The 24,981-nt window shown below is 31.6% G+C and overlaps 14 protein-coding genes across 14 annotated transcripts; 8 read left to right on the forward strand and 6 right to left on the reverse strand. All coding sequences in view use genetic code 12, as the record gives it.

Moving 5' to 3' along the window:
- Window positions 1–52: 52 nt before the first annotated feature.
- On the forward strand, window positions 53–2,197 carry MFG1 (Mfg1p; the record flags this gene model as incomplete). The annotated part of the gene is made up of 1 exon (XM_064908153.1): window positions 53–2,197. One exon carries the CDS (start codon window positions 53–55, stop codon window positions 2,195–2,197), a length of 2,145 nt encoding a protein of 714 aa, XP_064762868.1.
- A 333-nt stretch (window positions 2,198–2,530) lies between these two features.
- On the forward strand, window positions 2,531–4,183 carry DFJ63DRAFT_312852 (uncharacterized protein; the record flags this gene model as incomplete). Its single annotated transcript, XM_064906060.1, has 1 exon — window positions 2,531–4,183. The coding sequence occupies one exon, from the start codon at window positions 2,531–2,533 to the stop codon at window positions 4,181–4,183; it is 1,653 nt and encodes a 550-aa protein (XP_064762869.1).
- Window positions 4,184–4,318: 135 nt separating this feature from the next.
- Window positions 4,319–5,289, forward strand: DFJ63DRAFT_338530 (uncharacterized protein; the record flags this gene model as incomplete). Its single annotated transcript, XM_064908680.1, has 1 exon — window positions 4,319–5,289. One exon carries the CDS (start codon window positions 4,319–4,321, stop codon window positions 5,210–5,212), a length of 894 nt encoding a protein of 297 aa, XP_064762870.1. The 3' UTR covers window positions 5,213–5,289.
- A 151-nt stretch (window positions 5,290–5,440) lies between these two features.
- On the reverse strand, window positions 5,441–8,833 carry TIF4631 (translation initiation factor eIF4G; the record flags this gene model as incomplete). Its single annotated transcript, XM_064908154.1, has 1 exon — window positions 5,441–8,833. One exon carries the CDS (start codon window positions 8,831–8,833, stop codon window positions 5,441–5,443), a length of 3,393 nt encoding a protein of 1,130 aa, XP_064762871.1.
- An 800-nt stretch (window positions 8,834–9,633) lies between these two features.
- Window positions 9,634–10,626, reverse strand: DFJ63DRAFT_335078 (uncharacterized protein; the record flags this gene model as incomplete). The annotated part of the gene is made up of 1 exon (XM_064908155.1): window positions 9,634–10,626. One exon carries the CDS (start codon window positions 10,624–10,626, stop codon window positions 9,634–9,636), a length of 993 nt encoding a protein of 330 aa, XP_064762872.1.
- Window positions 10,627–10,770: 144 nt separating this feature from the next.
- DFJ63DRAFT_124435 (uncharacterized protein) lies at window positions 10,771–12,016 on the reverse strand. Its single transcript, XM_064903321.1, has one exon. It carries the CDS (start codon window positions 11,855–11,857, stop codon window positions 10,916–10,918), a length of 942 nt encoding a protein of 313 aa, XP_064762873.1. The 5' UTR covers window positions 11,858–12,016; the 3' UTR covers window positions 10,771–10,915.
- On the reverse strand, window positions 12,017–13,535 carry DFJ63DRAFT_123955 (uncharacterized protein). Its single transcript, XM_064903318.1, has one exon. The coding sequence runs from the start codon at window positions 13,160–13,162 to the stop codon at window positions 12,176–12,178; it is 987 nt and encodes a 328-aa protein (XP_064762874.1). The 5' UTR covers window positions 13,163–13,535; the 3' UTR covers window positions 12,017–12,175.
- DFJ63DRAFT_329299 (uncharacterized protein) lies at window positions 13,238–13,820 on the reverse strand (the record flags this gene model as incomplete). Its single annotated transcript, XM_064907637.1, has 1 exon — window positions 13,238–13,820. The coding sequence occupies exon 1, from the start codon at window positions 13,637–13,639 to the stop codon at window positions 13,238–13,240; it is 402 nt and encodes a 133-aa protein (XP_064762875.1). The 5' UTR covers window positions 13,640–13,820.
- A 2-nt stretch (window positions 13,821–13,822) lies between these two features.
- Window positions 13,823–15,155, forward strand: RPT6 (proteasome regulatory particle base subunit). The gene has a single exon (XM_064906964.1). The coding sequence runs from the start codon at window positions 13,908–13,910 to the stop codon at window positions 15,114–15,116; it is 1,209 nt and encodes a 402-aa protein (XP_064762876.1). The 5' UTR covers window positions 13,823–13,907; the 3' UTR covers window positions 15,117–15,155.
- Window positions 15,156–17,402, forward strand: JEM1 (Jem1p). Its single transcript, XM_064906965.1, has one exon. It carries the CDS (start codon window positions 15,397–15,399, stop codon window positions 17,317–17,319), a length of 1,923 nt encoding a protein of 640 aa, XP_064762877.1. The 5' UTR covers window positions 15,156–15,396; the 3' UTR covers window positions 17,320–17,402.
- APE3 (Ape3p) lies at window positions 17,403–19,337 on the forward strand. The gene has a single exon (XM_064906966.1). The coding sequence runs from the start codon at window positions 17,522–17,524 to the stop codon at window positions 19,262–19,264; it is 1,743 nt and encodes a 580-aa protein (XP_064762878.1). The 5' UTR covers window positions 17,403–17,521; the 3' UTR covers window positions 19,265–19,337.
- A 7-nt stretch (window positions 19,338–19,344) lies between these two features.
- On the forward strand, window positions 19,345–20,841 carry IFM3 (Ifm3p). The gene has a single exon (XM_064906967.1). The coding sequence runs from the start codon at window positions 19,721–19,723 to the stop codon at window positions 20,777–20,779; it is 1,059 nt and encodes a 352-aa protein (XP_064762879.1). The 5' UTR covers window positions 19,345–19,720; the 3' UTR covers window positions 20,780–20,841.
- Window positions 20,842–21,982: 1,141 nt separating this feature from the next.
- MRS4 (Fe(2+) transporter) lies at window positions 21,983–23,056 on the forward strand (the record flags this gene model as incomplete). The annotated part of the gene is made up of 1 exon (XM_064907446.1): window positions 21,983–23,056. One exon carries the CDS (start codon window positions 21,983–21,985, stop codon window positions 23,054–23,056), a length of 1,074 nt encoding a protein of 357 aa, XP_064762880.1.
- A 469-nt stretch (window positions 23,057–23,525) lies between these two features.
- DFJ63DRAFT_286687 (uncharacterized protein) lies at window positions 23,526–23,738 on the reverse strand (the record flags this gene model as incomplete). Its single annotated transcript, XM_064904992.1, has 1 exon — window positions 23,526–23,738. The coding sequence occupies one exon, from the start codon at window positions 23,736–23,738 to the stop codon at window positions 23,526–23,528; it is 213 nt and encodes a 70-aa protein (XP_064762881.1).
- Window positions 23,739–24,981: the final 1,243 nt, after the last annotated feature.

Genomic DNA, 24,981 nt, shown 5'->3' on the forward strand with positions numbered 1-24,981 from the left:
CACAGGAATGATGAACCAGAATATGAATGGGTTGAATAATAACCAGCAAGCAATGGTTGCCTTAATGCAAAATCCCGCTTTTAACAATAGAATGCTTCAACAACAACAGCAGCAGCAACAACAACAGCAACAACAGCAAAATGCTCAAGGTGCTAATGCAGCTGCTGGTGGACACCAGTCACCGGTGCCCCAACAACAACAGATACCGGCTCAACAGATGTTTAACCAAAATGGTCCAATGCCATTCCAACAACAACAACAGCAGCAGCAACAGCAGCAACAGCAGCAACAACAGCAACAGCAGCAACAACAACAACAACAACAACAACAACAACAACAACAACAACAACAACAACAACATAGACTAAGTATCAATTCCAATGCAGCAGCAGCAGCAGCAGCTGGTCATATGAATGTCATGCCTCAACAATTGAATCAACATCAAATGCTTGGCCATCCTCAACAACAACCACCACCACCACCACCACAACAGGTTAATGCCAATCAATTAGTAGGGGGAGGTATACAAAGAAATCAACAATTACTCTCCACAGGAGCCCAACCTGCCAAGAACAATCAATTCAATGCAAATGGACCTCCAGCTTCAAACACCATCCCTCAAACCTCAACTTCGGCTGGAAATTCTCAAGGTCATACTCCTCAAATGGGTAATAGAACTCAACCAGGACAATTCAATCCCCAAGTTCAAGCACAACAAGCACAAGCCCAGGCTCAAGCGCAAGCTCAAGCTCAAGCTCAAGCTCAAGCCCAACAACAAGCCGCCAAAGTAAATGGTGGTACTTTACCAAATACTGTAACCCCTGTAATGCCTCAACAACAACAACCAACTCCTCAAAGTCAACCAAGACCAACTAATGCATATCAATCTCCATCAGCTATAAACTCAGCTCCAGCATCACAAGCCAATCGTCAACGTAAACCAGTGGCTCCAACTGTTAATGCTCCAACATCTGCCCCAACTATTTCCACATCATCTCCTTCCCAAAAACAACCAAATGCAGTAGGTACTGCAAACCCCGCTGTACCTAATCCAACTACTAATCCTACTAATGTGACTACTAATCCACAAGCTCAAGCTCAAGAACAATTACAAAATGAAATTAATGCTCGAATAATGAAACGAAATATGGGAAATGCTGCTGTCATAAGAGTATTGGATTTAATTGAACAAATTTCTAATGAATCAACCGCATATTTATCTAATATAGATTATTGGAATAGAGTCATACAAGCATATTTCTTAGTGAATTCAGTATTAAGAGTTAATATAATACCAGGTCCAACTCCAAAATTTGATAATAATAGTAAAGCAGGTGATAATAATAATACGAATTTACCTAAACAATTTGAATTAACTACTACTATTGCCCCTAGATTCTTTGTGGCTAATGTTCTTGTGGGTAATATTGCAAAATTTATGATTACATTACCAGGATTAAAATTTCAAATTATAAATAATGGATCGGTATTTATATTTGCCAAATTATCAATGCAATATTATTATAATGATGGATCTAATTCATCAGTTAATGGTCATATAAAGATATTATTAAATCGAGAATTAAGAATAGATTGGATAGATGTTAGTTTCTTAAATTATCAAAGTTCAGTGAATTTCATTGCTTTAGAAAGAAGATGGAAACATTATGTCGATCAACAACAACAACTGCAACAGCAACAAAATAGTAAATCAAAAGCTAAGGAAAATGTTAATCCAAGTGAATTTTTCAATCAAATATTTGATAATTCAGAAGCAGTTAAAAATACTCCAAATTCAGGTATTCATGATGATGCAATGAGAGTTTTACAAGTGGGTGATATTATGTCAAATCTTCGATCATTAATGGGATTTGCTATATTTAATAATGTTAATTCTCCCTTAAAGGCTTTGGAATTATTTATGAATTCAAATAATCAATTAATGGCTCAACAACAATCACAGTTAGCTGCTAAGGCACAAGCTCAAATGGCGTTATTAAATCAACAAGCTCAACAAGCTCAAGCTGCACAACAAGCCCAAGCCCAAGCTGCTGCAGGTACTCAAGCGCAGGGTTCATCACCATCTCCGCATACGGCTAATGCAGATGATCCTAAGGGATTAAAGAAAAGAAAACTAAGTGTTAGTGCGGGAAGCCCATTGGCTATTGATTCAACTGGTAGCAAACGAAGAAAGTAAATCCTTAATCCTTAGGAACTTTATTATATTTTTTCAATTTTCGTCATTATAATTCTATTATTATTAGTATTTCGTTTTTTTCTTCAATTCCATTTAATTCCTGACTTGTATCAATCAAGTTGAAAGTATTTTAATCATATTCTTCATCATTATTCTTAAGGACGCTTTTACTGCATTTTTCTTATGTATATATTCATTATATAAAAATGACAATATAAATAATATTTTTTGTGTATACCCGTAAAAAAAAAAATCATGTAAAAAATCAAATCAAAATTCACGTCTTTGAAAGATAACTGATATTGATAATTCAACAGATATCATGACGATGAGATGACCAATGAAGGTAATAATGATAAACTACACGAACGACTCCTATTGCCGTTAGCAGAAGCCATACGGCCTCAAAGTTTGACAGAGTATATTGGACAACTGGGTCTTATCAATACTACCAATGGAGAAATTTGGAATTTTATAAGGTTGGGATATTTACCTTCCATGATCCTTTATGGACCGCCAGGAGTTGGTAAAACCACTATAGCTTCCTTGATTGCTGAGAAATGTGGATACATATTTACAGAATTATCAGCTACTGATACTACTATTGCTGAATTGAAAGATTTACTGATAACTATTGAACGAGAAAATGCCAAACGATTAGATTCAAAAGACGGACAATTATTAAAGATTGTTATATTCATTGATGAGATTCATCGATTTTCAACTAAACAACAGGATTTCTTATTACCTTATGTTGAAAGTGGGAATTTTGTATTTATAGGAGCTACTACTATAAATCCTCATAAAAGAATACGACGAGCCATATTATCAAGATGTCAAATATTTCAATTAAATTTATTAACATCAGATGAAATCATGCAAATTTTGAAAAGAGCTATGTTATTTGAAAATATTAGACGAAAACATTTACATAAATTACGATTTTTAAGTTATGATGATGATTGTTTAAACTTAATTATCAATTATGCTCAAGGTGATACGCGTATTGGGATTGGATTAATTGAATTAATCAGTACTAAATTTGCAACTGATGTGTATAAATATAGTGGAGGAAGTGAACCAGTGAGTTTGAATGTGATTGAATTGAAGGATTCCATAAAGAGTTTAAGATATTCATTACAAGGTTTACAAGATGAATCCAATTTAAAGATATTTAAGAGTTTATTTGATGCATTACGTTGTATAATTCCATCTGAGGAGTTTAAACAAGATATTACTGATGATGGCAAACTGTCAGACAAACCCACTGCGAAGGCAACAAAAGATAAGAAGGATGAAGAGGTTACTCTTGATTACTTTCTTGATGATTTTAAAAGTAGATATATCGATCCTGATGATAAAGATTATGAATATTTACATCAAATGCAAGTATCTGATGATAGTGATATTGAAGAAGGAGGTGATATTTATGGTTGTTCCACTAGTGAAGTAAAACTTATCGATCCATCTAAATCATCTACATTAGAACACTTCCAATTATCAGCTGTCTTCTATACTCAATTACTATTAAAAAGAGGAGAATCACCTATATTTATTGGAAAGCAATTGATCTTATTCACTATCTTATATGTTAAAACAGATGTGTTTTCATTAAGAAAAATATTGAATGCTTTAAAAGCTGTCAAATATTCGAATGCAAATGTTGATATAGTCTTATCCAATTGTGTGGAATGGTTAACCAAACAACCTAAATTGATCCTAGATTCCAGTAATGATATCAAAAGACAATTACAATGGATAAAGAGATTCCATAAACGTCAATCAAATCTGGCTGTAAATAATGATGATGATACTTTGGTACAAAATATTCTGTTCGATATAGATTATGATTCTGATACCATTGATCGATTGCTACATGATGTGCCTAATGATGTGGAAGGTGTTGATCAGAATCCAGGGTTTGTAGTTAAGAGTTTTGATGAATTTAAAGATGATGATGATTTTAATATTGGTAAGGATTTTTAAATAGTGAATACACATCATCATCAACACAATCCCTCTCTCACTCTCCCTCTTTTTTTTTAGCCGCCAAAATTAATTTGTAGAAGTCTTCTTTGGCTGTAAATAATAGTCTTTTTATCAAATACATCAGTTACAATCATGAATCAAACTAGTAACGGTAATGATGGCAATGCCAATGCCTCACAATTGACTTTGATTGGTTCTACAATTGATCCCGACCACAAGCAATCGCCATTTCATAATTATCCCTTTATGAAGAATATTGCAGCCTTCAACTCCAATGGATTATCAATCTTGATTAACTTTGTCTTACAATTATATGTCAATCTTATTATCTTTGAAGTAATCCTTGTGTTTAAAATTAGAAGATATATTGATTCTTATTATAAAACGATCATTTATTTTCATTTATATTTACTTGAATTAGGTATGCTTGGTAATTTATTAATTTTAAATTGGCTCTACACTTCTACTGGAACTAATCCATCAATTGAAGATCCTGAACATGTTGAAGAATATAATAATAGAGGTTGGTTAAAAGTTTCATCCATTCATAAGGCTTATTGGAAGAATTTAGAAATTGAATTTAAGAGAAGATATAGTTCTAAGAAAAGTAATACTTTTCTTGCTCCTTTAACTATATTTGTTGATATTAATTATCCAGATTCTTATAATAATGATGGTGAAAAAGATGAATTTAGTGAAGTTTTATGTGCTTCTGTTAGACCAATCATTGAAGATAAGATTTCAACTTTTGTTGAAGCTATGGCGGTTGATCCTCCTCCAAGTGTGATTTATGGTGGTCCACTGCAAAATGTTTTTAATGAAGAACAACCACCACCTATTATTCCATCTCAAGATGAAAGTCCAAAACGCCTTTTTTCATTACATCATAGAAAACCAAAGAAAACAGGTAATGATGCAGCTTCTACATTTACAGTTGAATCTGAAGAGATAAAATCTAATCCTGATAATAATAGTGATGAAGTTAAGTATAAAAAAGTTTCTTCATTCTTTTATCCACCCAAATAATTAAAAGAATAAAGATTTATTTGCTACATGATTTAAAAAATGGTTTATAATATAAACAAAATATGTTATTAGAATAGAAAATAGTATATAAATAAAAAATAAAAAAGATAGACGTGAATAGAATAGAGTTCATGCTATATTGTACAGATTCGTTTTTGATTTGTAAAAAATTATGCAATAAATGACAAGATGTATTTTTGAAAAAGTATTAACCTTTTGTTTTTATATTTATTCTTCAGTTTCTTCTCCAGCTTCTGGTTCAACTTCAGCTTCAACTTCAGCTTCACCTTCGGCTTCAACTTCATGTTCATTATTATCATCATCATCATCTCCTCCTAAAGCTGCAAATCTATTTATATGGGTTGATTCTGATCTTTTGGAGGATTCTCTTTGAATGTCAGCACTAGAATTACTTGTGTTTGGACCATTGGAAGGACTTCTTTGACTAATGAATGAAGGTGATTTTCTGATATTATTCAATAAAGTAGAACTATTTCCAGCGGCAAGATTGGTACTACTACTGTTATGATTGTTGTTATTATTGTTATTATTATTGTTATTATTGTTATTGTTATTATTCCAACCAGATCCAGTTCTTGAAGAATTAGATCTACCTTCATTATATCTTTTTTGTCTCTTTTCATTACTAGCTTTATTTTCTTGCATCTTTTTAATTTCTGCATCTCTATGAATTTCTTGAATAGTCTTTGGACCATCATCATTCTTAGATATGGCAGCCCATTTACTTTTTCTTAAATCTTGTAAATCAACCAATTTATAATAAACTCTTGAAGATAATTTGATTTCCTTATTAGCCAATATCTTATCTATATTTTCAAATACAATTTTTAATATAGCTTTTGTTCTATCATCAGAGTCTAATTTTGGTCCAACAGTCATAACTAATTGAACCAAATTTTCTAAACTATCTTCAGATGGATCAACCACATTCTTGGATTGATCTCTTAAACACATAAATATAACTTGATCATTCAACATATTCAAATTATATAAATGACCAATGAATTTAACTAAACCAAGACCTCTTCTTTTAGCAGCAGCCATAACATAATATTCATCAGACATCATTTCTGGTTCTAATGGAGTACCATCTTCATTAGTTGGTAATTTATCAGTCCAACCTTTTTCATATTCAGCTTGACAAGTAGTTAATAATAATCTTCTGGCTAATGCACCTCCTGATGGATGAGTACCATCTTTAAGAGTTTGAGTTTCATCAGTAACATCACTAAGAATATTAGTACATAATTTAGCACAGAATTTAGCATACACTTCTGACCAGAATGGTTCATCACAAGCTTTAGCAAAAGTTAAAGAAATAATTTCTTTAACAGTTTTAGCATCTTTTTCCCATTTAGATTGTTCAGCTAATTTTAATACATCATTAGTAATGGCTTCAAACATTTCTAATGTTAATTTATTTAATAATGATTTAGTCTTTCTTTCAATTTCTTCACTTGGGAAGATTTCAGAACCATCTTCAGCAACAACAACTTCAGCTTTAGCAGCTCTTGATCTTGGTACCCATCTATTAGCAGATTTTTCTAATGGTTTAACTTCTTCAACTGGTTTAGGAGGTTCATCATTTTCATCATTTCTTTCTCTTTCTCTTCTCTTTGATTTATTCTTTGGAGTAGATTTAGAACGTTCATTTCCTCCTGGACCTCTTCTTTTAGATCCAGTTCTTGAAGCTTGTCTTGGATCACTATAAGAACCTCTGTTTTGTAATGGATATCTTTGACCACCAGAATTACCACCTGGTTGACCAAATTTATTTCTTGAAGCATTATTATTTGGACCATTCTTTTTATTGGAAGCATCAATATCAACTTTTTCCAATTTAGCATTGAATTCAGCATCCATTGGATATTGAATAACACTACGGAATTGCATTAAAAATTGAGGATCATATCTGTATTTTTTGGATGGAATTTGTTTAGTGGAATCAATACCAGTAATATTTTCAGGGTATTTGGTAGTTAATAAATCTTCAACACCTTCAACAGTTTCTATTCTTGATAAGAAATTAGATATAGTGAATGAAGGTTCTTCAACTTCAGCTTCAGCCTCAGCTTCAACTTCAGCATCTTCTGGTTCTGAATCCTTTTGTGATACTTCTTCTCCATCTACAGTAGCAGTTGGAACAGGGGAAGTGATTTCTTCTTCCTTAGTAGTTTCCGTTTGTGATTGTTCAGATTTTACTTCATCAACAACAACAGGCGATGAAACTTCTTGTTCAACTGGAGCAGGAGTAGATTCTTCTTTCACTGGTTCTGGAACTGATTTTGGTTCCGGAGTGACAACAGCAATAGGTTCTACAGCTGGAGTTGGTTCTTTAGGAGCTTCAACTTGAGCATCAGGCTCTGGAACAACTACCTTTTCAGCCACAGGTTCTTCTACCTTTGGTACAGCAACTTCTTCTTCCTTTGGTTTTTCTTCCACTGGAGCAGCAGCAACAACAGGAGTAGTAGTAGCAGCAGCAGCAACTGGAGCTGGGGCAGGAGTAGAGGTAGCTGCAGGAGCAGTACCAGCAGCAGCAGCGGCAGCAGCTTCCTTTTCTTTTTGAGCAGCAGCAGCTCTTTCTCTCACCTTTCTCATGAATTCTTCAGCAGCTGAAGAAGCTGGTTTGGCAGCAGCAGCAACAGGAGCAACAGCAGCCACAGGTGCAACAGCAGGAGTTGGAGCTGTAGTAACAGCAGCAGCAATTTTTGGAGTTGCATTAGCAGATGGAGTAGTTGAAGTACTTAAATCTTTATTAACGGATATTGGAGATTTTATAGATACAGCAGGAGAAATTATACTATTGGCAGGGGAAGAAACTGGAGAAACAGATGAAGCAGCGGCAGCAACTTTCTTTTTCTTTTCCTCTAAATCAATTGGAATACCATCTTTGGTAGTGAATTTAACTTTAGTTGGAGGAGGAGTATGAATTATTGGTTGGGATTGAGGTTGAGGTTGAGGTGGAGGAGAAATTACATATTGTTGACCAGGTACCCCATAAGAGGCCATGACTGGATAACCGGCAGCATAATTAGGGATATAACCATAGGCAGCATACATTTGATTTGGGTTAACATTATAATAAGCTTGAGCATTATTATGTTGATTTACCTTTTGAGGATTATAGGAACTCTTTCTGTATGTCTGTTGACCTGGAGTCTGTTGTTGTTGCTGTTGTGATTGATGATGTTGCTGTTGTGATTGAGTTTGTTGTTGTCTTCCTTGATTGTTGCCACTAGAATTACCACTTCCATTATTATAATTTTGTCTACCACTATAATTTTTATTATAATGTTTATTATTGTAGGTATTTGGATTACCGCTAGTAGAATTGGCATTACCATAACTATTGTTAGGATAGTAAATGTTGTGTCCACCGTGTTGTTGTTGTTGTTGGTAGTATTGTTGTTGTTGTTGTTGTTGTTGTTGGTGATGAGGGGTGGTGGTGGTGGTGGAGGTATTGTTGGCACCTCCATATGATGATGGTGATGCAGATGATGCAGGTTGATGATGGTTGGTTGAACCATCATTGACTGATTCTGAGCTCGAACTAGGAGCTGAGCCAGCAGCTGGCTCTACAGTTGGCTTATTATCAGACATGATAGATGAATGATAATAAGAACTAATGTATTCTGATTAAGAATTGATTTCTTTATAAAAGGTTTTTACAGCAGTTGAACATTTTTCTCTTTCATTTTTTCCTTTTCGATTTTAGTTCATTGAAAATTTTTTTTATTTTTGTGTGAGATCAGAGAGGGGGTAGTGTAATTATCAAAAAAGGTCCTCTCTACCATCATCATCATTTATCAACAAACCATTAAACAAGACGTGTATTTCAAAGATATAGTGCTATATTTAGATATAATAAAGGTGTGATTGTTAATTTGGATGATATATTGTTTCAATTGTGATTATAGTTTGCAATTGACTCCTATCAATGGCTCTGCTAACTTGTATTACGGCTAAATCGCGTTATAGCTAAGGGGAGATAGTCCGACCAAAGAAAGTTTCTAATTTAAGACAAGTAAGTTTAACCCCCTTGGTCATTTATTTTTTTTTGGAATATATTTTATTCCGTTATTATATAGTTTAGAATCTCATTAGCCACTAGTAAAATGATGCTTAATTCATGGTGAATTCGGTCTTATGCAAGATTTTACTCTTCCTACGTATTACGTATTACTCCGATAGATCTGTAATTTCTCCATACATAATAAAATTATTTTAAAATCAGATCTAATAATCAATTTTGATTTAAAAACCCTTATATTTACTTCCACTCTTAAGTAACTAACAACTATCTTCTTAAAATTTCACTTCTAATTTTTGATATTCGCATTGGAACCTTCCGATTGCAAAAAAACCTCAAAGCGATGATCGTTAAAATATCACAAATACTTTTAAAGTACAGCATCAAGTCTTGATTGTTGACTTAAAGGAATATATGTGAAACTCAGTAAACTTCTTGGCCAAAGATTATCTGATGTAAAGTTAGCTATTCTATTTTGAAGAGTGAATCGACATAAATTTTGTGGTAAAATATTCCCCATTAAATTTTTAATTTGAGAACCAGTTATAATTAATTCATTCAAATTTGAAATTGGTGCTAACAATTTGGTTAAGATAGATTCATTTAAATGAGGAATATCTAATTTAAGATAATCTAATCCATCCGGAATAGGAAATTTCTTGATTTCATTGTCATTGTAAGTTACAGTTGTAGAAGTATACATCATGTGTGTTCCGAACATGTATATGTATTTGATTGGAGTTGGAGAAGCAACTATAACTGTTAAACGTTTTAATGTTCTTGGAAAAGTGAATTCTGACCAATGTTTAAATTTAACATTATTGAATTCAATATCATTCAACTTATTAAAGTGACTTAACTTTAAAAAATTAACATTTGTTAAATCCATATTATTAAATGAAACCTTGGATAAACGCATGAATGAAAGTAAAATATCTAAACTAGTTTGATCATGACAAGTTCCACAACAAAATCTGTATTCTAATATTTTAACTTTACCCATAAAGAACAATTTGAATTCAAACAAGAATTTTACAAGTGAACTTAAATTATCATCGGTTACACCATTTTGTTGATTCTTAATATCTTCAACATGATAAACTATTATGGCTCTTTTAATGTTTTTTAAATTACCATTAACAGAATTGACTTTTATGAACTTACGGGCATTATCATATCCAAAAATAGTTCTCCCGCTCATATATGGTTCAGACTCTTTTTCAGGTGCAAGAATACCAATAGCAAATTGTAAGGTCTCGTTATCAGTTACCTCTTCACACACGGTATTGCAAGGAGTCCAAATATCTTGCTCTTCTTCTTCATGAACTGTTAAGTTTCCAAAGATTGATGTAATAGAATCCATTTTGATTAACTAATTGAATATTAATAATGAGATTAGTTTAATATCATATACGTATAGAGTGATGAGAATTGTTTAAATGACTTATTCAATTAAATGTGATAGTCAGTGCATAACATGTTTCTGTGTAAGTAATTACAATAATAAGATTAGCGTAACATAATTCATTTAACCGGTCATAAAAGCAATTGAAGATTTATAACCATGTAATTATAAAAAATATGACATAACTAAATCTCGATTGCAAATTAATGAGCGTTAAAGAAATTCATGTCTCAACAAAATATCAATATCATTCTTCAATATTGTAGGATATATGAATTTGTCCATCTAATGTAGCAGGTAAACAATAATCTGTATCAAAATGTTCATAAGTTTCAATTACCAATTTAGTTAAATTCAGTGGTAAAATCCATCCCTTTAAGAATCTAATTCTTGAATGCGTTATTACTAATTCACTTAAACTTGTAATTGGACTTAACAAGAGTTCTAACAAGGATTCATCTAGATCTGGGATATCTAATTTAAGATAATCTAATCCATCAGGAATAGGAAATTGTTTAAATTGATTTTTACTGTATCTAATGCTTTTGTCAGTGAACATAAGATAGTTTCTTCCACGATCGGTACATTTAACGGGGGTTGGATTAACTACATCTACCGTTAATCTTTTTAAACTGGGAGGAAATCTAAACTTTGACCAATCTGCCAATTGAACTTTATTAAAATTAATTTCACATAATGAATTACACTCTAAATTTTCAAAATCAACCCAAGTTAAATCCATATAACTAAATGTGAGGTTTGTTAAATTAGGTAATTGTAATATAACATCTAAATTATCTTGATTTTCACAAATTCCACAACAAAATCTAATATCGATATGTTCAATTTGAGAATAAAAGAATCTACCATAGTCATTGATAAGATCAACAAGTAAACCTAAATTACTCTCTCCATTCTCTTGAGTAGCATAGCCTTCAATATGGAACATTATTATAAGTCTATCAACTCGTCTCAGACTAATAAATTCAGATTCTATCAATTGACAAATTTCTTCATAATCAATGGCAATTTTAGGTTCAATGAAAGAAGTTATTTCTATTTCTGATCTAGGAAATCCAAGGATAAATTGGATGGTATCGTTATCAGTAATAAGTCCAGGAACACTTTTGCAACGAGTTGGAACCGAATTATCTGGAATAAATCGGACATGTCGATAAAAATGATCCATTTTTGATCTCTACCTGGATTAAAAGAGACAGTAGTGTTAATTTGATATCTCTTTTTTAAATTGTGTATGTGATATGCTGCAGCGATAATTTTGGTATGTTATGCTAACACTCATCACCTCTATTACGATTGCCTTTAATGATACTTATATAAAATAACATACGTAACGTGTGTATTTATTAAACATATATACTAGTAAAATCCACCATATTATACTTTCTACCTATATACTCCTCGGTTGACTGCAAAACAAAAAAAAAAGAAGGATGAAAATAGTTGCAACACTAATTTTTTTACATACTTAAAAAGTAGGTAGTATCTAGAATTCCAGGGAAAACTCATCATTTTTCATCTTACGCTCATTAATAATGTTTAACTTGGTTAATTTCTTTGGTAAAATCTTTGCAGTTATGAAACTAATACGAGTGTTGGTTATCACTAACTCACGTAATTCTGAAAGTTGTGGTAACAATCTACCCAACCCAGTTTTTCCTAAATCATCTACGTCTAAATGAAGATATTCTAATTCTCTATTAAGCTTAAGATCTCCAATGGACTCATATTTGAACAAATACAATATACAAGTACCCTCGACAGGAATAATTTTTTTAATTGGTTCTGTGGAGATAAAGGATAACGTTAACCTCTTTAAAGATGGTGGGAACATTAAGAAAGACCAATAACTAAACTTGGCTTTATTAAAATGAACTTCTTCTAATCCATAACATGATTGCAATTCTGAAAGGTGAACATTTCTTAAATCTATATCATTAAAAGAAATTTTTGTTAAGTAAGACAATGAAAGGATGAGATCTAAGCTATCTTCGTCATGGCAAATACCACCATATAAGTTAAATTCTAAATATTTAACATTACAACAAAAAAGAAGTTTGAAATTAAGAATTAAGTTAACTAAAGATTTTAAATTGTCTATCTTTGCTTCAGGATATTTGCTATTATTTTTGATTTGAAAGTACACGATTACTCTATCGGTATCCTTTAAACAATTGACAATTTTGCTTAAATATTTGTAGATGTTGTCATACCCGACCACGGTTCTAACATCTAGAATAGAGTTTGAGCGAGGTTTATAGTTAAATGTGTGTTTATCACACATAACTAATTCCAAAACCTTTTCATTTTGGGTCTTTTCGACAAGCTGACTTTGGTTGAAATCAAGCTCGATCAAATCTCTTGAAACTTTAGGAAATAACATCGTGTAAAGATTGATTAAGTAAAGAAAAGAAACAGGTTCAGATAAATTACCAAGAAGACCAACATTGTATAACTTATACTTTGCTGTCATTCTACAAATCGCACTTTATCTCAAATTATGTTATGCTAAGATATATATACATTTTATTTTTCTTTACTCTATAAATTATAATTGCCTGAAAAGATAAGTCTTATATAGGGAATAACCCAATAAACCAACTATAATGGCAAGGAATAAATATATTATAAAGGCATCTTTAGTAGATTCAGTTTGGAAACAACTAATGATAATATTATTTTCCACCTCCGATCTCTCATCATCTTCATAATCACCTATAACGCTTACTTTACCACCATCATCTTTTGAAGCACATATCTTACTATCTTGTTCTAGACAGAAATCCTTCGTACACAAACCACATTTCTCTATAGCTGTGATAATTGAATTTGAATTACATTCACATTTACAATATTGTTGGTAGGCTGCAATATACGGCACTATGAAACATAGAAACACTATGAAAATCAGTATAATTCGACCATTGGTGATATTTCTTAGTACTCTCATCTATATTGAACTCTTATAAACCCCGATATAATGGTATGATCCCTTTCAATTAAATACTTTGATATATATCTTAAACCTTCCCTGATCGAATACGTAATTAGTTTTTGGTGATACTTCAATTTTTTGTTAGCAGAAATTATATACAGGAAATTTGAATTTTTGTTGATTGAACAAAAAGTTGAAGGCAAATTCAAATTCGTAAGATCGATTAGCAACAACTAGATCATCAAACAACAACACATCTATAGCATAACAATTACATTAGACAATGGCAGTGGTATCAATAAGCAAACCATATGTTCATGAAGGTGGGATAAGACCATATTTTGAACAACAGATTGAAACCACTGAGATCAAGATCCAACAAACCGCTCAAAATTTAAGAAGATTAGAAGCTCAACGTAATAAATTAAATAATAAAGTTCGACAATTAAAGGATGAATTAAGATTATTACAAGAACCAGGATCATATGTTGGAGAAGTGGTTAAAGTGATGGGATTAAAAAAAGTCTTAGTTAAGATTCATCCTGAAGGGAAATATATTGTTAATATTAGTCCTGATATTGATATTAAGAAATTAACTCCATCTATTAGAGTTTGTTTAAAAGCTGATTCATATGATTTACATAAAATCTTACCTAATAAAATTGATCCATTAGTATCATTAATGATGGTGGAAAAAGTTCCTGATTCAACTTATGATATGGTTGGTGGATTAGATAAACAAATTAAAGAAATTAAAGAAGTTATAGAATTACCAGTAAAACATCCTGAATTGTTTGAAAGTTTGGGTATAGCTCAACCTAAAGGGGTTATACTTTATGGACCACCAGGTACTGGTAAAACCTTATTAGCCAGAGCAGTTGCTCATCATACTGAATGTAAATTTATTAGAGTTTCCGGTTCAGAATTAGTTCAAAAATATATTGGTGAAGGGTCAAGAATGGTTAGAGAATTATTCGTCATGGCAAGAGAACATGCTCCATCTATTATATTCATGGATGAAATTGATTCTATTGGTTCATCAAGAGTGGAAGGTTCCAGTGGTGGAGATTCCGAAGTTCAAAGAACCATGTTGGAATTATTAAATCAATTGGATGGGTTTGAAAGTTCTAAAGATATTAAAATCATTATGGCCACCAATAGATTGGATATTTTAGATCCAGCTTTATTAAGACCAGGTAGAATTGATAGAAAAATTGAATTCCCTGCTCCAACCGTGGCTGCCAGAACCGATATTTTAAAGATTCATTCCAGATCGATGAATTTAACCAGAGGTATCGATTTACGTAAGATTGCTGATAAGATGAATGGATGTAGTGGTGCTGATGTCAAAGGGGTTTGTACTGAAGCAGGTATGTATGCTTTAAGAGAAAGAAGAATCCATGTTACTCAAGAAGATTTCGAATTAGCTGTGGCTAAGATTATGTCTAAGAATGATGAAGGTGCTGTGTCATTAGCTAAGTTATTTAAGTAGTTGACTATTTACAATTAACCAAAATATATACACAAACAATAGTAAAGAGTTGATCTAGTTGTAGTTTCTCTGTATAAGATAACGGCAATTGAAGTGAAAAATCTAAGACACCGAGCATAACATATTTTTTTGCTATGCCAAAAAAGAACACGCAAATGAAAATTGAAAATTGATTTTTGATATTTATCATTTTACAACAGAATCACAACCACTACTACCACCAAAGTTAAACATAAGGGTGACATATATAGACGGATTTGATAGAGTATAAGTATCAAACATGATCATTATACAATTTTTCATTCTTTTCTTCACATGTTTCAATGTGATAATATGTTCTGCTGCCAACCATGACGTGTTGTTAAAACGAATTCAACAAGCGAATCAACAATTCTCCAGTGAAGGTCCTTCTTCTGGAGTCTTACTAGAGTATCAAAAGATTGTGAGTGATATAGAAAGTAGTATTGCGGAAAAGGAAGGAAATCATGATCAAATTAAAGATCAATTACCTCAAATCCATTTCAAAAAGGCATTGATTGAAATCAATCTTAATAAAGAACTTGAAGCTATCAATGATTTAAAACAAGTTTTAAAGTATGATAAGTCGATGAAGATAGCTAAGACCAAGTTGATTGATTTATTGACTGAAAGAGGTGATTTCCAAGCTTTACAACCTTACTTGGATCAAGTTCAAGATAAGGATATTATTGAAAGAATTCGAAAATGGGAAAATGATTTAAACGTGGTTTTTCAATTAATAGGTAATCATGATTATGAGAATTCAGTTAATGTTATCAATAATGATTTATTACCTGTATCATCCCAAAATTTCACTCTTTATGAATTGCATTATAATTCAATGATCCAAATTTTAAAGAACTATCAAACATTCAATGCGAAGATTGATGATACATCCCTTAATAAGATTATCATTCAAGATCTAATTAAAATACTCCGAATCCAACCTATTTCAAACTTGGCTAATTATGAACAATTATCGGAATACATGTTTTATACTGAATTACAATTTGAAAAATCAAAGAGTAATATTAAAAATTGTTTAAGAATTAATAATGAATTTAAACCATGTGGAACTATTTCGAAATTTTTTACTAAATTCCAAGATTTCTTTAAAGTTTTAGAGAATTATTCGATTTTATTAGGTCATTATTATGCTTCTATGGAAGGTGATAATCTCCGTAATAATGATGAAGATTTAAATGGAGATGATGAACTGGTCTTTAATTATAGATTCATAAATGATTTCTTATTTAAACAAGATTTAAAAGTTTCAAGGATTGAAAAGAAGGATATTCCAGCTCATATTAAGACTAATTATGATTATTTGATGTATAAAGTTGAATTATTCTTAAAGGAAAATGGATTGACTGGTCTTAATACTAAAGAAGTTAAATTAGTTCAAGATTTGAATAAATTAAGTTGTGAATCATTTATAAGATTAGGTGATTTAAGAGGTTCGGTTCCTTATTGTGCTAAAGTTGACGATTTATTCTTACCTAAGGAATTATCCACCATTGATCAATTGTTAAAAGAGAATAGATTTGGTGAAGCCAAAGGATTATTAGATCAATTCAATAATAATATCAAACAAACCAATATGTTTAGAGAAAGATATGTTAAAATCGAAGAGTATATGCATCAACAACAGCAACAACAACATCAACAGCAACAGCAAAGACAACAACAACATTTCCGTCAACAACAACAACAAAGACAACAGCAACAACAACATCATCAACAAAGACAAAAACCTGCTAATGATTATTATAAAATCTTAGATATACCTCGTGATGCTGATGAAAAGACAATTAAAAAAGGTTACAGAAGTCAAACTTTAAAATACCATCCTGATAAATATAAAGGTTCAGATTTAACTCCTGAACAGATTGAAAATAAGATGCAAGATATAAATCAAGCTTACGAGGTCTTATCATCAAAGGATTTAAAGGAAAGATACGATAGAGGAGATGATCCCGCCGATCCCCATAATCAAAGCCAACATCAACAACAACAACATTACCAACAACAAGGAGGAAATGGATTCTTCCAACAGTTCTTCCAAGGAGGTCATGATCCATTTGGGGGTAATAATGGTGGCTTCAGATTCCAATATGGTGATGGAGGAAGACAACAACAACAACAACGTCAAAGGGTTCACATTAAAAGAAATAAGAAGACTTAATCCATATATATCTAGTATTATATATATTTATAGAATTTGTATTACTATTATCATTACATATTTGATACCATTTAAACTGAGCTATCCCAATTAGGTCAAATGGCGATTGTAAATGGAATTGATCGTGTGCGGTGCGCGGCGCCTTTCCGTTTTGGGAAGGATGGGAGTACCCGAAGAAGATAAATGAGAGCCACAAATAGATATGGAAATGAGTAATTACAAAAAACCCCTATCCATCCATCAACCATATCTATCTTCTTTTGAACGCCATCAGGAGTATTCACCATTACAAGTTATAATTAATATGAAATTACATTCCTTTACGTTAATTGCTACATTGGCTATCTTCAATGTTGTCAATTCACTTCCTGTTGATGAACAAGCCATTTTAAATCTTAATAATCCAGCATCTAAAGATGGTATCATTCCTTATGTCAATGAATATGGTCATGATCATAAAGGAGAAGAAGATAACGATGAACAAATCGATATCATGAGTGAAGTTGAATACAATCAATTACCATTGGTTGAAACTGAAGCATTGCAAGCCTTAATTAATGAACCAGGATTAAAATCAAGAGCTCATAGTTTATTTGATATTGCTCAACGTTCTGTTAAGAAATATGGTCATCCAACTAGAGTCATTGGTTCTAAAGGTCATTGGGGTACTATTGATTATATCAAATCGGAAATTTATAGATTAAGAGGTTATTATACTGTCAAGACCCAAGCTTTTAGTGCTATTGATGGTAAAGTTAATTCTTATAGTTTATTAATTGATGGTATTAAACCAAAGAGTTTAGAAGCTTTAAGTTTAACTCCACCTACTCCAAATGGTAAGCCAGTTCATGGTAATTTAGTGTTAATTGATGGATTTGGTTGTTCATTATCTGATTATCCTGCCAATTTAACCGCAGGAAACATTGCCTTAGTTAAAAGAGGTGAATGTGCATTTGGAGATAAATCTATCAATGCTGGTAAGTCAGGGGCTGTTGGGGCTATTATTTTTGATAATTTACCATTACATGGTACTTTAGGTACTCCAACTGGTGATGAAGTTCCAACTGTTTCAATTACTGAAAAGGATGCTTTAGATTATATTAAAAAATTAACTGAAGATCCAAGTTATAAATTTGAAACTACTTTATATGTTGATTCAGTGATTACTAACATCACTACTTTAAATGTGATTGCTGAAACTAGATTTGGGGATCATGATAATGTGGTTTCATTAGGAGCTCATTCAGACTCTGTCACTGAAGGTCCAGGTATAAATGATGATGGATCAGGTACTATTTCATTATTAGAAGTTGCTAAAGAATTAACTAAATTTAAAGTTAAGAATGCCGTTAGATTCGCTTGGTGGGCTGCTGAAGAAGAAGGATTATTAGGATCTGATTATTATGCTAATTCCTTAAATGAAGAAGAAAATAGTAAAGTTCGTTTATTTATGGATTATGATATGATGGCATCACCAAATTATGAATATGAAGTTTATGATGCTAATAATGAAGATCATCCAAATGGTTCAGGTACCTTAAAGGATCTTTATATTGATTGGTATACATCCCATGGATTAAATTATACTTTAGTTCCATTTGATGGTAGATCAGATTATGTTGGATTTATAGATAATGGAATTCCAGCTGGTGGAATTGCTACAGGAGCAGAAGGAGTTAAAACTAAAGAAGGAGAAGAAAAATTCGGTGGTAAAGCAGGTGATTGGTTTGATCCATGTTATCATCAATTATGTGATGATTTATCTAATCCAGATTATGAAGCTTGGGTAATTAATACTAAATTAATTGCTCATTCTGTGGCAACTTATGCTGAATCATTTGATGGATTCCCAATTAGAGAAAAATCAACCACTATTTCTACCAATGAACAATCTCCTAAGAAGGTTAATAACTTTAAGTATCATGGTTCAAGATTAATCATTTAGTTAGATAATTAGTTTAGAATAATCTAAATAGATTTGACTATTAAAAAAAATATAGATATTTTGAAAATAAGAAGACCATAGAAGCATTTTGTAAACTGTAAAAGCGTAAGGGTGAGTCAATATGATTCAAAAATTGAGTCAAAATGTCGTTACACTTCAAAAATGTCCTAAACTGTAAAAATAAAGAGAGGAGGGGAATGATTTCACCGGAATCGTAAAGAATTACTTAAAATTGCGAACAGTGGAAAAAACAAAATGGAGGGCTGGAAATTTTTACCTCATTTTGTGGCGGTTTTAGGTAGTCCCTCCACTATGATTAAGTGATAATTGATAGGTAAATCCCCCAAAAAATAAACACCTATATAATTGCATCAAAATCTACCTTTTGATGGAAGATAAAGTTTTTCAACAATTGGATAGAGTTCCTCGAGTTATAACAATCTTATCATCATCATCATGACTTCTGCTACATCTGCTTTAAAGCCAAAAGTTTTACGATTAGGTAGAATTGATTATGGACTTTCTAAATGGGCTGAGATTGCCAAATATGCTACTGTATTAGATTGTGAATCAAAAACGAGAGAAGAATTTTTTAATGATTTAAAGGGTAAATATAAAGATATCACCAATATAAGTCGTACTTATCAGTCAGTCCATCAAACTGGTAGATTTGATGCAGAATTAGCAACTCATTTACCAACTACTGTTAAATCAATCAGTCATACTGGAGCAGGATATGATCAAATTGATCCTGATCCATTTACCAAATTAGGGATTCAAATTTCGAATATAACTGTTCCAGTTGAAGGTCCAACTGCTGATACTGCAGTTTATTTATTATTAGGAACTTTAAGAAATTTTCAAGAAGGTCATAATTTAACTATTCAAGGTGAATGGAAAAAAGGTAAAAAAGCTGCTGGTGCTAAATTAGGTGCAACACCTCATTCTAAAGTAGTTGGGATCTTAGGTATGGGAGGTATTGGTAGACAAATTAGAGATAGATTGGTTCCATTTCAATTCAAAGATATTATCTATTATAATCGTAAGAGATTAACTCCTGAATTAGAACAATCTTCGAAATATGTTTCATTTGAAGAATTGATTAAACAATCTGACATTTTAGTGATTAGTGTTCCATTGAATCCTAAGACTAGACATTTGATAAGTAAGGAAGTTTTAGCTGATTTAAAACCAGGATCAATTATTATTAATACTGCCAGAGGTGCTGTTATTGATGAAGCTGCGTTATTAGAATCATTAAAATCAGGTCATTTAGGAGGATTTGGATCTGATGTGTTTGAATTTGAACCTCAAGTTCCTCAAGAATTATTAGATTTACCAAATGTTGTCAGTTTACCTCATATGGGAACTCATGCTTGGGATGCTATTGAATATATGGAAGAATGGGTGGCTGAAAATGTTGAAAGTTATATCTTCACTGGTAAAGTGAAAAGTATTATTCCTGATCAATATGATATGGTGATTGATCCAAAGCCATTATTAAAGAGGGAATAGATGATATATATATATAATATGTATGTAATAAGAACAGATTATTTCTGTGTAATAGAATAAATAAATAAATAAATAAATAAATAAATAAATAAATAAATAAATAAATAAATAAATAAATAAATAAATAAATAAATATAAAAAATAAATGCCATACAAAAAAAAGTAACAGTACTGCTAAGGTAGTGTAAACATACATACCATCTGATGATGAGGCAAATGTAATCATAATCGCAATGACAATGTTTAATTGTCGTAATCGTAAATAATTAATGATGTAAACTTAAATTGTGGTGGAGTGTCATTAAAATCGAATCACACGCTCAACTCAAAGTTTTTTTTTTTGCAGTATAAATGTGAGAAGTCTAGTCCGTTTATCGGGTTAGTCATCCTTAAATAGGCTAAAATGTTTCATCGCTAGACAAGGTTTATAATGACAAATATATGTCTAGGTTATAGAATCATTTGATGTGTAGAGTAAGGTCAGGTCATTCATTAAGTGATTTACCTTTACATATATATATAAGGTTGGAAATATATTTATTCTATATTTATAATTTATTCGATCTGGGGAGCGTACCACAAGGTCTATCTATTATCATAAGAAAAGTTTCATCTTATCAAGATCACTAAAATAGTAACAAGTATTGTGCTAGTTCGAGATATAAGATAACTACCATTTAACCCAAATATAAATCATATCCAATACTATTCCAGCCAATTACTCATCGGTGTAAGACTCGGCCAGAAGATTTCTAGCTATTCATAAGCATTTTTAGTGAAGTGTTTAAGAAAAATCAAAATTTAGTGAGCGACGGGCGGCCCTTAAATTTTTAGCTTAACACAGTAATTTTAATCAGACAGAGAGACAGACAAAAATTTAAAATTTTTCAACGAGGCACTTTTTTGGTCAATTTCTTTTTTTTTTCAACATCATCATCGTTTATTGATTAATTCGATAATTTTTAATCAATCCAATCCCTATTCATTCCATCTTTTGCTTTAGTTCTTCGATCAATTCCTTACAGAAAAGACTAGTTTGTATCATAACGTACTCATCAACTACTTAAGTCTTTAGTTCAATCTCCCCGGTATAGCATTATAGAATCATCACGTTTTATCTATCTTTCTATCTAATCAATAAATCCGTCAATCGAATTTTACATATTTACCCAATTTTCAAAATCATAATCATCTACAATCAATATGGAACAACATCAGATCCAATTCTTACCGAAAGATACGGTTGAAATAGATTATGAAGCCTTACCGGAAGATGCTTCCCTCGTTGCTCATTTAACTGCGGGGGCATTTGCTGGTATTATGGAACATACTGTAATGTATCCTATTGATTCATTAAAAACAAGAATGCAAATTTCAAATTCTCCTCAAGAGTTTTCTAAATCAGTTATAGCCACTATAAATAAAATCAGTTCAAGTGAAGGAGCTTATTCTCTTTGGAGAGGAGTTTCATCTGTGGTTTTAGGAGCTGGACCTGCTCATGCGGTTTACTTTTCCGTTTTTGAAGCTACCAAGACTTTATTAGTTAATAGATTCATCACCAACACCAATAATAATAATAATCATAATCATAATCATAATAATTCATCATCAACGTCATCTAAATTCGTTACTGATGAAAATCATCCTTTAATTGCTTCAATGGCAGGTATAGCTGCTACCATTGCTAGTGATGCATTAATGACTCCATTTGATGTTTTGAAACAAAGAATGCAAGCGACAACCATCACATCTGCCGCTGAAAATAAAGCAGCTGCTGCCAAAGCAACGGCTGAAGGTATTACTGTTCCTTTCAAACCTAAATCAAATACAGTTAAATTACTTCATACTGCATCAACCATTTATAAACATGAAGGTTTAAGTGCATTCTATATATCATATCCAACCACATTATTCACCAATATACCATTTGCAGCTTTGAATTTTGGATTCTATGAATATAGTTCATTATTATTAAATCCTAATAATAATTATAATCCATATTTACATTGTGTAAGTGGGGGTATAGCTGGTGGGATTGCTGCTGCATTAACTAATCCATTTGATTGTATTAAAACTGCCTTACAAACAAGAGGAATCTCCACTAATGCAAATTTAAGAAATATTGATGGATTTAAAACTGCTTCAAGAGCCATATATAAAGAATTTGGAATTAAAGGATTTTTAAAAGGGTTAAAACCAAGAATTATCTTTAATGTTCCAAGTACTGCTATTAGTTGGACAGCTTATGAAATGGCTAAAGAACTTTTATTAAAGTGATTTTGTCATTTCCACATTACATACATACATACATACATTCATTCACTTAGACATCACTCACCTTATACATAGTACTGAATTCATATATTATTATCACGAATGCTCTTTATTAAAAAACTTATCTCAACCTTATCTTTTTATATTTTATCTTTCTTTTACTTTACTTATACTTCTTTGTCTAGCATTATCAAAAATTTTTATTAGGATCCTTAACTTTCTTTTTTTTGGCTTTTTTTTTCTTTTACGACTTTATTTATTTTACATAGACTACAGACATGATTTGAATCGAGTTTGGATAGATTGAATAGACATTGGCTATTAATTGAATGATGTTGTATTAATTGTATGCATTGAGCTATAGAACTCTATATATTTGGTCGTTACGTTCGTTCACTTGGAAAATGTTATGTGGTAGTGGTTGTAGTCACACAGGGTGTTGCACATATACAGACTTCGTCTATGTATGAGGTTATGTTTGAATAGCGTGAATCAAAGCATTAGCACGAGCTATATGATTCAATTCTCTTAAATTATTCTGACTTAATTTTTGAGCCATGAATGAAAATATAACACAACTACCTAAGAATCCCAATAAATTAAAGAATGCTTTTCTAGAATATAATCGTTCTTCTTCTTCAGTTCTGAATGAAGCAAATATCCTTCGAATTGATGCTACTATCATCTTATATATTTTCATTGATTCGATTGATTAAATGTGTGTGATGAAATGATTGAATTGATCGATGAAGGTTAATGGTATCTATCAATTTTGATCTCAACTTTTTCTGATCTCCAGGGTTGAGTTTGTGATCGATTTTCTTTTTTTTAATTTAGTGACAGTTGTCGCTAATTTCCCGCTAGAAGATTCGAACCCACGGTTATACACCCCTACACACTTAATCCCTCCACCAAACATGATTGAAAACGATCTTACTGATCATAACTAACTATTGGATATATAAAAAGATAATGACCTAACTTATAATGTTGATCGGTATCGGGTACTTTAACTAGGTTAAAGTTCACATATTGCACTCAATAGTCCTCCCTAATTACTTAGCGAGAACCAACCATTCGTAATGCCTTTCCCATAACAGTTTTTCTCCCTAAGGAAAGAAAACCATTTTGATTTCTGATGGCCTTACCTCAAACGTTTCCACGCTGAGAGCTCTCAAGAGCAGTCTCCCTAGAAATAGAGAGATTTATGAAGGTGAATGGAGAGAACCACCGAATTTCCCACCCATTTTTGATTTTTTACTGAGAATTCCTCCCTAACAAGTTAGGGAAGAAATCTCCTTTTGTTCATGGGTAAATGTGAATTCTTCATTACAAGAAAAGTCATTAACAACTATACTACTTGAAAGTATTATAGTAACACAAAGTCATTAAAATTTTACCATATTAATTTAATATATGGTTGATCCTTTTTTTCTGCGGTATGGATGTTTGGGCCAAAAAAAGGAAATTATATTCAGAAATTTCCAAAAGTTTTCACCCAAGAACAATCAAAGGATCTCAATGATAGAATTACTCAAGATGAATTATATTCCATAGTTAAGCATTCTTCAAATCAATCTACTCCTGGCGAGGATGGAATTCCATTTATCGTATGTCAGTTACATGTTTCACATACGTATAAATATTCTTAAGTAACCAACATTCATTATATTTAGGCCCTTTAATTACTTACTATAATCATTTTTAGGATTTAAGTTCAATGAGATTAATAAATATTCTTCATCAATCAAAGTATATTCAAGAACGTCTGTTCGATTTAATTCAGGTTTCGTGACTTAGATTAAATTATTATTATATTTAATATATATATTTTATATCGTTAACCACTACTTCTACCCATACAAATTACAAACTATAAGTTATTATGATTAATGATATGGAGTTAAATGAAGATTGTAGAATTTAAT

The sequence above is a fragment of the Scheffersomyces coipomensis genome, assembly GCF_036884675.1.
Source record: "Scheffersomyces coipomensis strain NRRL Y-17651 chromosome Unknown DFJ63scaffold_3, whole genome shotgun sequence".
NCBI classification, from domain to species: Eukaryota; Fungi; Ascomycota; class Pichiomycetes; order Serinales; family Debaryomycetaceae; genus Scheffersomyces; species Scheffersomyces coipomensis.